At 35.1% G+C, this 17,579-nt stretch overlaps 1 protein-coding gene across 7 annotated transcripts; it reads left to right on the top strand.

Annotated features, from left to right (window-relative positions):
* The first annotated feature begins 582 nt into the window (after nt 1-582).
* On the top strand, nt 583-17,357 carry LOC111003678 (reticulon-3-B). 7 transcript variants are annotated; one of them, XM_022274315.2, is made up of 7 exons: nt 583-1,517; nt 6,455-6,490; nt 13,782-13,989; nt 14,530-14,631; nt 15,281-15,387; nt 16,422-16,527; nt 17,117-17,357. In XM_022274315.2, exons 1-7 carry the CDS (start codon nt 812-814, stop codon nt 17,169-17,171), a joined length of 1,320 nt encoding a protein of 439 aa, XP_022130007.1. In that variant the 5' UTR covers nt 583-811; the 3' UTR covers nt 17,172-17,357. The 7 variants fall into 7 exon arrangements, with proteins under 7 accessions (XP_022130007.1, XP_022130009.1, XP_022130012.1 ...); XM_022274320.2 differs by lacking the exon at nt 583-1,517 and adding an exon at nt 2,654-2,814; XM_022274318.2 differs by lacking the exon at nt 583-1,517 and adding an exon at nt 6,243-6,381.
* The last annotated feature ends 222 nt before the right edge of the window (nt 17,358-17,579 follow it).

Here is a 17,579-nt window from a genome sequence, read left to right as displayed (position 1 = left end):
AAGTTGTAAAATCTTTTTATATACATATTTAGATAGGGAAAATGAGTAGAAAAAAGATTATATGTTTGTTAAATTATGTTTACTTTAGCTGTGAGTATGTTTATTGTTTGTTGTCAAAATATTTGTATTTGACGTTGACATTCAATCGTTCAACAATTTGTATAGAAGTACAAAAATTATGAATTATCATTAATAATAAAGGTACTGTAATTTAGTAAAAATCCCGTAACATGTTATAAACATTTAATAAAATAATTACCATATAAAAGTTAGTATGCGCAGTCATAACGTCTTATCGTTTATGAACGATTTAGTTATGACAGAAAAATTTGTGGTCATCGGTCGATAGTCGGTATCTGTAACTGTCGGTAAAGCAGTGCTACAGGCTGTCAGCTGAAATCCGTTGAATTTAAGTCAATAATTTTTACAATTCTTTCTTGTATAGTGAATTCGCTACCTATTTGGTGAAGCTGATATAATTATTTTATTAAAATAGTTTTCTGTAATATTAAATTATTTAACGATATTTTTAATTTAGATACAAATTGAGTAATATTGAATTTAATCGATTCGGCGTATTACATATCGTTCGTTCTTTGCAACACTAGGGCCGGGTCTTGTGCGATGACTAATACCGTTTCTCATGCTGACAGCTGAGTGACGTCGTGCATCGGCAACCGGCAAGCGGCGCGCAGACCTCTGTAGTCAGTACAATATTGCAAGGAGGCACGTCTAGACCTTTCCACTCATACATAAACCGCGACACCGCACCCTTTTATTATCTGTAAAATTAAATTTTCTGAACTTCGCTATGGATGGTGCTGACACTTTATTAACTGGGCTTGCCAGCGGGGACCGTGCGCCCGCGGATGCCGTGGTTCCAGAAGCAAGTATGAAGCGAGATCAAGACTCCGTGGATGATTTTGAGCACCTAGAGGGTGAAGGCAAGAAGGACGATATTAGTGACTCGCCGCTGCATAGCGCACGGAATACAACTCAAAGTTTCCTTGACATGGAAAGAGATGTGTTTCTAGACACACCTCGTGCTCCCTCCGTCACAGAAAAATTAGAACATATGGCTGATAAATTTACAGATAGTGAATCGGATGCCGGCGAGTCACCGATGCACCGCCCAGTGCCATCTAAAGCACGAGATACTGTTCCCGAAGCCGCTGCTCCTACAGACCCAACGCCTGTTCTGACTCCAGCAACTGTGACGATACCAGCTCCTTCGCAAGAGAAGAAAGAACCTGAGCCGACATTAATATCTGACGTTGCCCCCATTATTAACGAAGTGAAGTCTGATTTGAAGCCCATGACTTCCCCTGACGTTGTTATGAAGCCTTCAGAATCTAAGACTGAAACGATATCAACGGCAGTAGAGCCAAAACCTGCACCAGCGCAACCAGCTTCCGCACCTGCTCCAGTAGTTTCAGTTAAACCGAAGCCCGAGGCGCCTCGAGGCCCCACTGCACACATCATTGAGGCAGAGGTTATTTTCTGCCAAATGGGACTAGGTAAGAATTTTAATTGCATATCATTAAAATGCCTAAAATTAGAAATTTATCATCATGTTCGCAAATTTGGGAGTTACGTCACTACAGAAATTCTCATCGCTGATTTTTTTATACTTTGGTACAAATTTTTGGTGACGTCAAATTTATTATTGTCTTATATTAAAAAAAATGAACTGGTGTGTATGATGACGATTTCTAAATTCAATGAAACTGTTAGTCATTTTTGCAAACTTGTACTACGCATGTGTACCTAATTTTCGTTCAAAAGTATTTATTTAGCAGAAGACGTATTCCGGAAACCTCTTTTCCGTGTCTTTAGCCTCGTGAGTGCAGGGCCCTCCGGGGATGGGCTTTAATTTAAGATTTAAGTTAGGCAGGTAGGTTTACAGAGGTGGCGAAACTGACGAAGCGGTAAGAGCATTGACCGGTGCAGCGACGGGCTAACGGCACCCGCTGAAACCCACGCCTCTCACTGCACACGGAAGGAAGCGTTGTCTGACCTGTCGCGATCTCAGCTTTGTTCAATATTTAATTAAATATAAGGGCAGAATTTGGGTTATTCTAAAAATTCACATTTTAAAATAGTAGTACTATTAATGAAACAAATGTGCTTTTTTCACTGTAATAAACATATGAATGCCTAATGTTAGATGAACTTTTGGGGGTTTACCCAGGATTGAACTGCATAGCTAAGTATGAAAATAGTTTTATTGTGTTAATAAAAAATCGATGCGTTCGTATTTCTTTTATTGCGTGCTGCGTGACTCGGCGATATTGGAGATTTTACGCCTTACTTACAAAATGAAAAAGAAACCTAAATATTCACACCTGTATCTAATTTAGGTAATGCAGAAAATGCAAACATAATTCAGAGATCTGCACTATCTTATCTTCGTATGTATGCCATTTAGATTATGCGCATATATATGCCAACATATATATGCGATCCTACTTCACATGTTTCCACCGGAACCCAACATTTGATGGGCAAAGGATTGATATGAAAATATATCGGAATCTGCTGTATTTGAATATAAAGAGTATACAGAGCAATCAGCTACGTCAGTTTCAGATACATATAACATGTTAAATGCGTCTTGTATGTAGAGTGCTAATTTTAGCAGTTCAGAAACGCAGCTCGCTCATAAGTGGAGAATCCTTAGCGCTGAGCTAACGTCCAACATACGTTAAGCACTTCAAAAAATAAAATACGTAACACATTCCTTTGGATATTCATATTTTTTGTGAACTATTAGTGACTGGACAATCATGGGATCAGGAGACGATACGGTTACACGTAAGTGTCCTTTCTTTTGGCTTATCAATTGGTGGTGGAATTTTCTTACTATTCCTGCTTATTATTTTTTAAATACTTTCAGATCTAGTTTTAAAATTGAAACGTTTTTCGTTCATGAATTTTGATTCGTGTTCTATTATCTATATATGAATTATATATAATTTATTGTTGAAAATCCTATCCTTCCGTTTAAAACTTACGGAACAAATGATTGTCAATTACTGAGTCATAGTCAGGCAGGGCTCTCCGTATCGGCGACATTTACCGGCGCCCTACTTTGTTTACTTGCACTTAATTATACAACAAAGAGAAAATGAACTTTGCCAACATTACTTGAAGGCCAATCCTCATTTAGATAATGCCTTGTGTATAATTCATTAACTATACAATAAATAAATAGGTTAACTTTATCATCCAGTTCAAGTGGATCTGTGGGTATAAACGAGTAAGTTAGTATTTATCGATTTTCTCTTGGCTTTTCTTTGGCTGTGAATTATAAATATGTTGGCAGAGATTGTATGGATTTTCCGGAAAGAGGTAGACGGTTCGTTGGTGCTATAAAGGCTAGGTCTAGAGGACAGCGGCGGCGCGCCGGCTCGATCGATAGACCGCACACGCGACGGAACAGACTGCCTACGATAGACTTAATGTGCAAATGTGCACTTTCATTTAGCATATAGTCGGAATACACCTTGAATAAAATTTAAATAAGAAAATGAAAACTTTGTTAGAGTCCTAAATTATTTATTGTTCAATTTACATTTGCGAGACTTAATTCACAGTCCATGCTCTTAAAGTATGTCCTAAAGTTCGAGTTTATTGGGAACTTCATAGATTAACACTAGACAAAATTGGTGAAAATTTTTGTACACAGTTTGATGTATCTGTATTTTGTGTGTCCTTAACAAATTGACCAATTATGATGCGGTCTTTTTGTTAGTAAGCTGACGTGATCATTATGGTTCTATACAATTTTTGAAGATCAGTTTAGTCTTTTCAAGGTTAGCAGTTCCTTTTAATGGTGGCAGAAATGTTATACGCAGGATTCGTTTACATTTATTATTATAATATATTATATTACAACCAAACTTTTGATTGGCCATGTGCAATACGTATGCTAGTACAAATGGTGATTAATCTCGAAGATTGTTACTAAAAATTTTATATTGTTCTTTTATATGATCCAAAGATTCAAATTTTTCAGCTACGTACGACATATAGAACGAATTATATTGGTGAATAAGTGGATGACTCATGGGGAAATTATATTAATTTCTCCCTCCTAGATAACTGACGGGACGTAAATGGGGTTGGTAGTAAACTTAATTTCAGTGCAAAATGGCAATTATATAAAGCATGACCTTGGATCTGACCCACTATTTCTGCGGCCAGAGGTCGGAATATGATTACATTGCTTTTGCAATTGAATTATTTCTTCTTCTTTCTATCTTTTCCCTTAATCTTGAAGGCATTATTAAAATATGAAACACTCGATATATTAAGAGGTCATACCTAACCAGACGTCTTGTTTTAAACGGGACTGTCCCTTTTTATAATAAGAATAACGAGTCTTGGTGTCCCCGAAATGAAATGTGGGACGCAAAATGGTCCCGTTTTCAGTAACCGCTCATTAGTAAAATTTTGAGCAGTAGTATATAAAATGAACGCGCCCAGAGTTTTATTTTTATTTGATATCGTCACGAAATTAAAACAATTTTGTTCTTCTAATAAATATAACAAAACATTTTGGGTAACCTATATTTTGTGATTCGCAACTTTTAAGCCGTGTAATTTTTTCTAAATTATTACTTTAAAAAAGGGTTTTTAATTCAGTGACTATTTATTATTTTACCTAAATTAAAGCAATGTCTCGTTTTGAGTCAAAGAATAAATGGTCACTTTTGTTATACTAGGCAAAAATGTATTTATCATTGATCTATGACGACAGATTTATATATATGGCTCCATTTAAATGTTTTATTAATGAGAGAGATGTTAGGTAGCAATTGGATATCATTGGTATAATCTTGTCAATACTTTTTATTACTGTTTAAAACTGATAATTTTCTTAATTTATCATGCGTTTTGGACTTGGTAGACAATTTTGAAGGGATCTTTCGTATCGTTTGGCGTCACAAAGTCGCGACTTCGTCTATATAATACTGATAATGATAAATATATTGCATAAGCGGACGGAACCGTTTCGCCATCATATCTATTTATATTTCTTTTCAGTCGGATTTCTTCCTAGTGAATTAAAATTGTAGTTGATATAATCGGCTTCTGTATGATAATGTATGATATCATAGCAAGGAGGCTCTATTTGGTGCGCTCAGCAAGGTAACTCATAGCTGACTCATGCATGACTGTATTCGTTACTTAATCTCTCCTATTGAGCTGTACCACGCATAGTTATTTATTTTTTCATATGCAAGGCTTATTATTAATGTATTATATACATTAAGGATTGGTCTTATTTCTGTGATATCGTTTAATGGGCAGGTGCAGGTGTCGTCAACAGTCAGTCACCGGCCGAATGATATTTTTAACTAGCACTATGACGTCTATCACTCGATGTCGCTGCAACCAATGCATTGTTTGTTTAAAACTTAAATTTTCCACGGAATTTTAACATCATTGTAAATATTTGTCGTAAAAACTTTTGGTGGTCAGATATATTGAACATGATGTTACACTGCGTTTTGCTGTATATTTTTATTGGACGACCTGTCTTGCTTCCGATGAGACAATGTCTATTGCCTTGAACTTGTCAGTCTGTCGTCCTTGTGACGTTATACTTGTGGTTGAGACTGAGTTCGGTGATGTCTCCATGGGCGAGCGCCGTTCCCAAACGACATTTTATAAATTAAAAACGATTTTTTTATAACAACGCACAATCTACAATTTTTTGTTTGGAATTGAAAATTGTGGACATCTCTAGACTGGATGTCTTTAAGTGCTTACTTGTGACTCATTCTTTCATTCCTAGTTCGAACGAAAATATCTACGGCGATTCGTACCTACCTTCTCTTATACTTCTTCTCTCATACCTTCATGTTAATTTAATTAATTTTAACAATTTTATTACAGGGTTTCCTAGTGAGTGTATCATGTGTTGTTATTTTTACAATTAATTTCTAACCTATATGTACTGTGTATCTATGTAACATATTAATTTATTGAAACATGAAATCGGGTGGTGGTGACTGTACATAGACAACGCTTATTGCTGTTACTAACCTAACTTACTTTTGCTATCTTTGTAAGCAGTTGGTAAGCGGTAAGAGTGTAGTGCGGGGTAGTGGGTCTAGTGTAAGGTATAACTATCGCGTGAAATACAGGAAAAATATGTAATGCAGCATGCCAGAAGTAGAGGGTGCGCATTGTCTGTGCGCATGCGCGGGTCGAGTGAGGGTGCGGTGAGCGGGGCGCTGCGCCGCGACCGCCAGTATCGACGCGAGTCTAAAGCGCGGCGCGCGCCTGTACAGCCGATATCGGCTTTAGTAATTACGTAAAGTGTCACGATGGCGAGCTCGGGACCCTCTCTCTGCAGCGTACTCGACCCGCGTAAGTGTCGCGGGCTTCGCTTCGCTTTCTCTCTATCGCGACTAACCCGCTAACGCGCAGCCTTCTATTGCAGATGCTTGGTTCGACCCGCAGAGACTACACCCTGAAGGTGAGTGAAGGAGGGCACGCGCGACGGGTGACGAGGACATTCCGAGCGCCGCCGACGCTAACGGGGTCCCGTGTTGAGTGTGCTTTCAGTGTAACGATGTCGCAAATAAAGAAGTAACAATCGATCGAGTCGGTGAGTCCGGGCCGAGACGTCCGGCGCCGAGCTATGACACCACTCTGACAACCAACCGTCACATGTGCAGCCTCACTTCTGTCACTAACAACTTCTAGCCAGTCCAGGCCATCAATACTGATTTTATTACTAGATATGGCACACTTCCATTTGCTAATAATTTCGTTCCCCAAATATCGTTGATCTAGAAGCTGGTAGTGTTGTCCTAATTTTCGAACTAACATTACTAAAAGTGCACGAAACCTGTGCGATAAAGTTGGATCACGTACTAAATAAAAATTTATTTGTACTTCAAGGTAAAAGCTACTAATTCGTTCCATCGTCTTTCGGTATTTTAACCTAATGCTAATTAATTTGGCCTGAATTAATGTGATGAGATGATGAGTGTTTGTATACGTTGTGGTTTTATGGTTGCTAATTGTAGGAAGGTTGTATTGTTCGTTGTGCCCTGGCGAGTCGGATGTAATACGATCTCGCAGGTGGCTACTGCCTAGTGTCTACAGTTGACAGCCTACAGGCATTTATTGTTAGTATTAAAGTAGGTTATAATCGGTAAAGAATTCGGAGTAAGGATTACTTCACACATTGGTTGGTCTTCATAATTTATCATTGTAAATGATTTCAAAATCTAACTGTGTCAGAATGTCTAGTGTCGTCATATTTCAAATTGATGTTATCAAATATTGATAAAAGGTTTTAGTTTTATTCCATCGAAGCGACGAAAGAGCGTACTTTCAAAAGGACTAATTATTTCAGATTATTATCTTACATATCTATAATATTATATGCTTAGTATATAGAATTGATTTTGGATTAGAGATAAAATTTGTATGGTTATAAATCAATTTTCTTTAAAAGACGGATCTCGTGATCATATCTGTTAGTTTTTTTTATCAAGCTAGTTGTAAAGTCCAAATAACTAGTTTATTAAGATATCTATCTACAAATATCTGACTATTTAAATGTTACATTAGTTCATTTCAATACCTTGTATTGATATGACAATTTTCCCAGATTTAATATTGATCTACTAAAAGATGTTAGATATATTTCCTTTTGGATGGATTGATTAAAAGCAAACTTTTAAAACTAAAATCCTCATTTTCGAATGTTACCTTGTATACACATATAAACATTTAAAAAGATATATAAACATTGTACATCACATAATAATTGAATAATCGATAATATCTGTATTCATTGAATTTTTTTCGCAAACTTCGATGTTAGACGCACTTAAAGAGTGCATTATTAAGATTGCTTTAATAATGAAAGAAATATATTGTAGCTCGTATTTTATTGCTGATAAATGATACTTTGTTCTAGCTATACAATAAATTGCGGATGAGGTCGTCCCCAGTGAATAGATCTATATATTTTATCTAGTCGTTTGAGTGCACGTTGGACCGTTGCTCTAATTACGTCTTTTATTTTGTCGTTCTAGCAATACACGTTACATGGTAATAGCAGATTTGAGAACGAACAATATAATATGGTAATCTGTGTGTGCCGGTACTTCCCAGTCAGTCTAGTTGAGCGGTATTTTTATCGCCGTGGCCGCCGAGCATTGTATTTCTGTTCCTAATGCTTCCAAAGCCGTGTCGTCTATCGCCTTATGTGCCACTCACTCATAGAAGAATTACAACAGTATTATTACAACTACATAGTTGGAAATCGTACTACTTTATGGGTTTCTGATTATTTTTTGTGAAATTATTAAAGGGGCCTTAAAATTGTGTGGTTTAAAATTGAGCTGTATATAATCTAAAAAAATCGTGTAGTCTATCTTGTTACAGTACCGGCTAAATATTCCGAGTTCTATAAATAATACATTACACAGTTGACACGTTAAGAATTCATCGTAGAACATGCGGTCTCAATGTGTCTCAGAACTTCGTACCATTCATCATACAGTACGCGAACATAACATTTGTTCGGATTTGCGAATCTTTGTCTATATAATATTCTCATCAATCTATAAACCATTTAAAATCAATTATGTAAAATTGGCCTAATTATATGGAACAAGTTTGAACGACAATATCGTTATGAAACTTTCCAGTGTTTTTCTATAGACGATAGTTTTTACGTATTAAAGGGCAATAAAGGCTACTGTTCGTATACAAAGGCGGATTATTGCATGAGTTTGCAAATCATGAAAGTATAGGTCAGACAAAGCCTGTCAACTTGATGTTGGATCGTCGCCAAACGGCGATCGATAACTTCTCTGCTTGTTTATTTTTTAACTTGATGCCTGACGGTATTCTAGTCCTCAGTTAGACATGGTTTAGGAATTCCAATTAAATAGAACCGTGCTAATTACTATTGTACTACCTACTGAACTAGTATTGGTCAAAGACAGTAGATTCTATTCTATAGTCTATTTTTCTTCAAATCTATTATAGACAAAATAATCCTGTCTAATTATTGCCTTGTATCTTTGAATGTCTTCAGTACCTGGAATCAGATTCGTTTTTTTATGGCCTGGTAAGGATGCTAGTCAAGAGAATATATTTACCGATAGTGTGATACTGATTTTTGACATATACATTTTTCATATGCTGTAGGTCGTAGATGTGTATGAAGGTCAGTGTTATTGACATTATGGCCGTCATCAGCGATGAGTATATACGTGGCGTAGAAGACTGTGTGCCTTGACCTTTAATGTTAGATCAATTTATCAACTAAGTCATGCATTGGATCCAGGTGAACGTCATTTAAAATTTTACCCGTACTTTTAATGACAACAAGTACTTTAGTTTGACTACAATTAGACTTATCGATTTTTTTATTAAAAAAGTCGTTCAGTTTCTTCAATGCTCATGGCATGGGTATTTTGAACAAGCCACCGGCTGAGGTTTTATGTTTCCTGACGTTAACAAAGTGAGAGCGGTTGCAACTCATTTATTGATTAAACATCCAACCTTTACATCCTTATCGTTATTAAACATGACATGATCTCTTTGCAGTCGTAGAAGATATATTTTTATTATGAATATTGTTTTTTTTTATCTCAACTATAAAAAGAGCGTTATGGAGGCAATTGGCAAAGAAAAACGCGTTTCTTTAAAAATATCTTATCTGCAATCAGCAGCATGCGTGCGCCAAGGACAAGGCGATGCGACGCAGATACCAGTGCCGACGCATCGTTGTGTCGCCATAATATAATTCTCTAAAGCTACGGAACTACTAAAGTATACACATCACTTTTTATCATAATAACTAAAACAACCTTGATAAAACAAAGGCAACAATAAAATTTCAAGCTACATAAACTCTTATATATTATATTAATAAAGCAAACACAAGTTGTGATTCATGAAATAAGCTCCAGAAAATAAATAAAGAGCAATCTATTCACGATATTTTGCAGTGGTTTTCCTAAATAGATTATATTGCAAGTAGCTCATTAGCTTGACTATACTATGTATTCAAAATACATTGAAATGGTTGCATCAAAATGAAAACGATTTTTTCAAGTGAAGTATAATCGTAAACATTATAAATATGTAAATGTAAAAATATAAAGGTTATTCAACTTGTGTACGTCTGAATATAAATAAAATTATTATCGTTTTTATATTTCCATTCTGCTCGACGACATTTGCTTATCTTGGCATTACTTTTTATTATACAACTTGATTAGTAGTTATGATGATCTAGAAAACGCACGTACCAACATGACGATGCAATAATATGCTTCTTTGTGTTCTTATTTTTTTGGACCCGAAGTTTAGTTTGTAGCCTTCCTCCACGAATGGACTTTGCAACACAAGTTTTTTTTTCACTTCCGATACTTTTACTAACCACAATATAATATATTGTATGGTTTTCCGCCTTTGTCTCGCAATACTTTTACAAGTGAATTTAAAAATATTAGCCTACGTTTAATTACTATGTACATAATTATCAAATTGGCAGCTAATCGATAACGTGTTCATATGAGTTGTTACTTTATCATTCTTGCATTAGATTGCATTTTTGCTTGTGTATAACTTACCAGTGTTGACGAAATCTCGTCTCACAATGATGGCGCTAATAGTTGGCGAACAAAGTTCTCTTTACGTTTTGAGGTATTTAACTCTTAATTCCTGTGAGTGTGGCTATTCTAACCTGAATCATGTTTTATTTTCTTGTCCTAAGTATGATTCTTCCTTATATACTTCTTTAGTTTCTCTGTCTGTTCCCCTTCCTACCAATAATTATTTATTTCTTCGAGATTTACATCCATTTGTATATAGTAATACAATTAATAAGTATGTTGTAAATAATTAAACATTAAACTATAATTTTGATGTTTTTGTAACTTTAATGCGTTTGCAATCATTTGTGTTATGTCGCGATTAGTTTCCTTCGTTTTTTATTAATCATTTACTGTAAATAATTAAAACAGCGAATTATAAAAATCCCATACCTGACGATGCACAAAACTTGCCAGAGCCAAAAAAAACTCGATTATCTTGTTCTTTTTTATTGACTATTACAATTGACACTACACAATTCACAATTGTTTATTTGGTTTGACAAAATACTAAGCATGTAAGTAGATAGTTAATTCATATAAACTGTACTGAAAGCATAGTATTGACCTCTACATCGTCCCCTCACCCTTTTCCTCTCATGGACTTGCCTCCCGCGCAATCGTTAGCAATTTACGTTTATTTTGGCAACACATCTGATCGATTGATGCCATCAATGTTTAGAGCACGCTTGAATTACGACCCTTGTGACTTTAATACCCTTCTTAAGAAAATGCACTCCCGGTTTATATTAAAATTGTGGTTGTACCCAAATAAATTTTGCGTATACCGTCGATGTTCAAATGGTACGTAGGTACTCTAATGATTATTTAAAGAAATTAAAAACCTTTTGCTATACATACTGCACTCGTTTTCGCTTTTACTTGTCTTAAAAAAACGCAAACATGACCTACAGCAAAGTTTTTACGCTCACAGCCTGATTAAGAACTGGTTATACACATCTACTATTCGTATTTTGAGCGTCAGGAAGGCCGGAACGAGTTGTTCATTGCATTTCACAAAGCTCGCTACTTATGTAAAATTTGAAATTGTACCTGCAATTTCACTGTGCATCAACTTCATATCAAGATTTTGTTTTATTGTCTTTTTTATCCGGTTTACAGAAGTCGACTTGATACAGTGTCGTCTTGTAACGCTCGATTATTATTAATTAACAGCTATTTATATAAAATTAATCACGATTGGAATCAGCATTTTGTTGACATAAGTATAAAATAGTTATCCCGGGTTATCTGTAGGGTGACAATATATGATAGTTTCTGACGAATGAATACTGCACATGAAATTATACTCTTATGATATCAATTCTCGACAACTATATTTTTTGGAGATGAAACCCAAGTGAAGCGATATATATCCAACAATACTAGACGTCTAGATGTCAATGTATTGACGAGATATCCGGTTGCGCGGGCGCGCGTGGAGTCAGTAGTGTGGGTGACGTGTGCGTAGAAAGTCAGCATCGTGGCAGTACGCGGCGCTTCGACCGACCACTTCGCCGACATGGCGCGCCCCAAGCAGTCGCCTCGCCACGCCGCGCAGTACGTTGAACTCCCACCTCGAGGACCAGGTAGAATTCTTAATCCTTGTTATAAGAAACGTCGTCTCATCACGTCCATGGCAAGGGACAGTGAAGTGCTATTGTGCGTATTTTAGTGGGGTGCGATAATCGCGGTGATTACGTGGACACCATATTGTAGGATACCATTGATTCCATTGTGCGTTTTACGTGAACATGGGTTTTTTATCGTAATCCAGATCATTCGCGTCCAGTTTTATGTTATCGTTTGGTCAGTTTCTGTCATATTTTTTAACTTTTTTTGTTTTACACGTTACATTTGTTAGTACGTCACGTGCGATGTTACATGCGATGAAGCGAATCGTTCTCACTAGTTCACTTGGAAAATTTTACTTTTACTTTCTATAAAACTACCGCTACTATATGTATTCATTAAATAATGGTGCATAGATGTAAAAACGCCAGAAAGCTCCATTAGATTGTGTTTTTAACCATATGGGTATTTAACTTATGGGGATTATGATGATTCTTATATGCATTGTATAAACACGTATGTGAACCACGTAGGCGAGTTCCCGTCCATTTATGACCGGTTTCCTAAATGTTGGTATCGGCGTTCTTGAACCTGTAGCACTATAACTTACTTATACTTTAAGTTCCATTGATAAAAGTTATTCTGTTTGATTCATGCATTGAATTGATCGCAATTATGTTTTAACAGTATTTATCCATAGAATTCTGAGTTGTATTTCATTACCATAGCTTTTACAGTTTACATATTTCAAGGTTTTCTTGTTAAAAGTAATATTAAAAGTGTTTTACTTTTTTACCAGATTGAAGCTATATATTATTGTAAACTTATAATTATTTAACATATAAATTAAAGTTAAATAATTATAAGTTTACAATAATACATGGCTTCAATCCAGTAAATAAGTGTTTTCTTTAAATATTTATCCATAATGAGTACCGTATATATCAATATTTATTAATGTATATAAACTATAAATATTCCTTAATAATAAATAAATATTCTGATATTAAAAGTTTCATGGATCACATTTCAAAAACTCCATGAGGGAAATTTTATACGTGTACATATTTATAAATAATTTAATTATCGATTTTTAAAACGTAACAGCACCTGCACACACAGACGAGTAAGTAAATAAAGTCTTTGTTGTGTATTATTTTATCTTCTGTAAACGTGTATTTTTAGATATTATTTTGTATATAATATGAAGACAATAATGTGTCTCAGTACAGCAATTATCACGAGTGTGTAAAGTTAGCACATTCTTATTAATAAGATATTTGCGTGTTGTGAGCGATTATCAGCTCAGTAGTCACCGGTGGCGGCTAGAAGCTAGGAGCATGTCTAAGGCTTCACAGGAAGTCCGCACCCCGGTCGCATACATGAGACGAGCTCACATAACAAAACCTTCCATTCAAAACACGTTTTAATTTGTATATGCTTTTCATTTTTTGGTCACTAGAGATTGTGTAGTCAGTATCGAGACGGCTTTATTTTTAATAGCATTTTTTTAATCTAAGAAGTTTTGTTGGGCTTGAAATTAAGAAGTGGCTTGGTGTGTTACAGTGGAGGCGTTGGTATACTGGCGCAATGCAGCACGATCGGGTGCAGCCCTGGGCGCGGGTTTAGTCCTCCTGGTGGCACTGGCCTGTTGCTCTGTGGTCTCCGTGTTCGCCTACTGCTCTCTGCTGGCACTCACCGCCGCTGTCGCTTTCCGTATCTACAAAAATGTTCTTCAGGCCGTTCAGAAGACCAACGAAGGACACCCCTTCAAGTGAGTACATATAATTCTAAAACTTGTCGAACTGTGTACATTAAAAAAATATCACACTCGGTAATTATTAAAATGAATAGAATTAAGGTTAGCACAATAGATTGCTTCGGGTCATTCACCTGAAATCGTTGTGGACGCGAGACTTGACGGTATAGCTTACTGTAGGAAGTTTCTTATATGACACAAGGATCGGTTTACAAGAGTATTTTGTTACTATTTTTTGTTAGTACATTAACATTATGATAAGTTTTGTTGGAAATGCAAAATAATAGTAGATAATGCTGAGCCAGCACACACGCATTACTCACTTAAAACGTAACTTGTCTTTGAAAGAAAAAAATCTGGTATCTATGATTCTTTTTTTATTTTTGTCATTATTGTGTTTTTATGTTTCTGTTTGTGTTTTGTTAGTAATAAATGGTGTAAGACTATTATATTACCGTCAACAGCTATAGTTTTTAACTACATTCATCCAAAATTGGTCTAAGTAGAATAGTTATTTTTCTTTCTTACCATTACATTGGATGCTTTAAATTTCAGATGGCTGCTGGAACGGGACGTGAGTGTGAGTGCAGAGCGAGCACAGGCGCTGGCCGCCTCCGCTACGGCACACCTCAACGCCGCCCTGCATGAGCTTCGCAGGTAAAAACATTCATAAACTGAAATACGTGCACATTTTGACATAGTTTGTTTGCATACAATTTCGTTGAACACTTACAACAAAATTTGGTAACGACTTAGGAATCATATACACGAATTTGATGATACTGATTATTTAGGTGTATCGGGTATTGTTGATTTTGACACCTCCAAGTGATTTTCGTTGCATGACTTCCGTCTACGATTTTAAAAACTTTTTTTAAAAATGTTGTGTAATGTATTTAAATTCGTAAACAAACCGTCCATTTTGTACTTTTTCATTGGGTTATTAGAGGAACTTATAAGGAACATAGAGAAATTCTTATTTTTTAGATTAGTTTACTATTTCGTCTCAGGTTAAATAGAGAGGCAATTTTGATTTATTTTTAACATTGATTTGATTAAAAACATTGAAAACAAATTCCTTACGAAAATAGGTGTATAGCTACAATTACTCAGATGACGTCATACTCTGCAACGCGCTAAGCTTTTCCAGCTATAGCTTCACGACCTTAGCCATCAAGGCTTTCGGTCCGACCAGACCAGAGTGGTTAAGACTTGTCGAAGAGCTTCCCTTTAGGTCTGAGGAAGAGAAGCACTCTCCTTCTTACAGTTTCATACAAATAGATTTCTAATAAAATGTTGGTGTTAGGTTGTTCCTGGTAGAAGATCTGGTGGACTCTCTGAAGTTTGGAGTTCTGCTGTGGTGCCTCACATACCTCGGGGCATGCTTTAACGGCATCACGCTCGTCATACTCGGTAAGTAAAACTATATAATCACAAATTTATGATATACCATACTAACTGATTTGATGTATTCGCGTTACAAGTTATCCTTCATAGACATTATGAACCAGTTTTTTTTTCATAATAATAAAAGTATTTATTTAAACCTTATTTTTCGTCTGATTTATAAAAACAAAAAACAACACTGGTTATTATTTTTTTCTTATTTCAATATCTTTCCACTAAATTGCTCTATTACCTTCTAACGGGATTATGTCGAATTACCAATATTCCTGAATATTCATTGACTTAGTGGTTTAAAAGTTCGACTCAAAACAGATTTTAATTTCTACTCGCGCCATTAACGCTTATTAGTTAGTCTTGAGTTGTAGGACAACTGGATTATAATTTCTTATACATACCATTAGATTTTTAAAGTGAAGGTGTTTTATAGCGAATATTTGGCCTATAAGTTTGCAACAGTTGATTGTAAATAGCTTGACTTATTATTATGACTGATGGTTCTTATTATGACTTAATTAAAACTAATGTATCGTTTGCATGCCTATTTTTGTGTGGCTGATTGTGTGTATTTTTATAATTGATTGTTATAAATGTATCACTTTCTTGCAAATAAATGATTTATTATTATTAGGCCATAAAAAATAGTTATTTATTATATGTGTTAAAATTTTTATGACAATTTTAGTATGAATCAAGGCATCTTAGCATTTCCCTTATTAACGTTTTCTTAGTTTTGTAAACATGGCAATTACCTAATCGCCTCTAGAGTGACCTCGTGAAGGCGCTCTCTTAGCAAACGTAAAAAACATTCAACAATAGAAGTTAATAGTAATCACTGCTTTTAGCATACTGTACTCTCTTCTATTCTCTTCTGCAATGTATTACAATTTAACCTTAGACCGGTGAGTTTTTTTATAAAACAAAATTAACAATTCAATTACTTAACAACCAGTAGTAATTTTACTAATTTATACTTCAAAAATATAAAATTATTTTTTGTTATACTAAATATTTTATAAAATGTTTGTGTTTTTTTATTTCAGGCTGGATAGCGCTTTTCACGCTGCCTAAGGCTTATGAGATGAACAAGGCGCAAGTTGACGCTAATTTGGAACTAGCGCGCGCAAAGATCAATGAGATTACCGCTAAGTAAGTGTTTTTTATCTCCTTATATACGTGTTTTAACTCGAGTTTAAAAAGTTTGACCACGAAAAGTCAGAAATTTCTGGGAAACTGAAAGATGATACTTTTAAAAAATATTCCAGGTTGAACATAGGTTAAGCAGTTTATAATTTATGAGTATTCAAGCATTTTTCCTTTACAGCTGACGAGAATTCGAAGTTAGTTTAATTTTTTAAATTACTTCATAACATTTTTTTTTTAATTTTTTATTTTATCATTTATTTTTAATTTTTAAACGTCTACTCGTGATTTAAATTAAATTTATTTTTTAATCATAAAAATATTTATTTACACGAGATATTGAAGTTAAAAGTAATGATAGTGATAATTAAAAGACATCACTTCAACACAAGCGTTGAAACAGTTTCAATTTTTTCAAATTCAGCTTCGAAACAAGAGTTCAGACAGTTGGTGGATTGTCTTTAGGTTTTCAAAATCGTATTGCAGTTATATCACAATGGACCCAAGTTTTTTGGTATTGAATCATGCCCCGATTAGTCAAATAAATTAGGCGACACTAGTTTTTGTTTGCTAAAGTGTACATTTAATATTATAGGGTTCGCGCGGCTGTGCCCTTGGGCAGGAAGACAGAGAGTGACAAGGAAAAGTAGAGCGGGGAAGTGTGCGTGTGAGTGAGTGAGCACTACGCTCAGAGTAGCGCCGGAGTTTCACTGTTTGTTATATTTATTATCTACTATTAAATACCTACTTTACGTGTAAAGCTTTATGAGACGAGTCATGCGGAGATTATTGTATTTGCTTTTTGAAATTTTAAATTAAAATAATTGTCGAACCAATTGTTGTTTCATTGTTATTAATATTTGAAGTCCCTAGGATATCAGCAAGATATTTTTCTGTTTGTATATTTTTTCTCTCATAATGAGTATTGAAGAAGTATTGAAGTCCAATCCAATATGTATTAATGACCTTTCAATTACCTACACACTTAAGCCATACTCTAAGACAAAATTTTGTGTCAGGCATGACCCACTTTCGCCAAACGAGTTTGAATGGAAATG

The sequence above is a fragment of the Pieris rapae genome, chromosome 9 (assembly GCF_905147795.1).
Source record: "Pieris rapae chromosome 9, ilPieRapa1.1, whole genome shotgun sequence".
Classification (NCBI taxonomy): domain Eukaryota; kingdom Metazoa; phylum Arthropoda; class Insecta; order Lepidoptera; family Pieridae; genus Pieris; species Pieris rapae.
This window is presented reverse-complemented; position numbering and strand designations above follow the sequence as displayed.

What these genes read in the sequence shown, in the direction of transcription:
- LOC111003678 (XM_022274315.2), top strand. Translation starts at nt 812, where the DNA reads ATGGATGGTGCTGACACTTTATTAACTGGGCTTGCCAGCGGGGACCGT. An exon ending in AACGAAGGACACCCCTTCAA is followed by an intron (nt 13,990 to 14,529) that starts GTGAGTACATAT and finishes TTTAAATTTCAG; the next exon opens with ATGGCTGCTGGAACGGGACG. An exon ending in ATCAATGAGATTACCGCTAA is followed by an intron (nt 16,528 to 17,116) that starts GTAAGTGTTTTT and finishes TTAATATTATAG; the next exon opens with GGTTCGCGCGGCTGTGCCCT.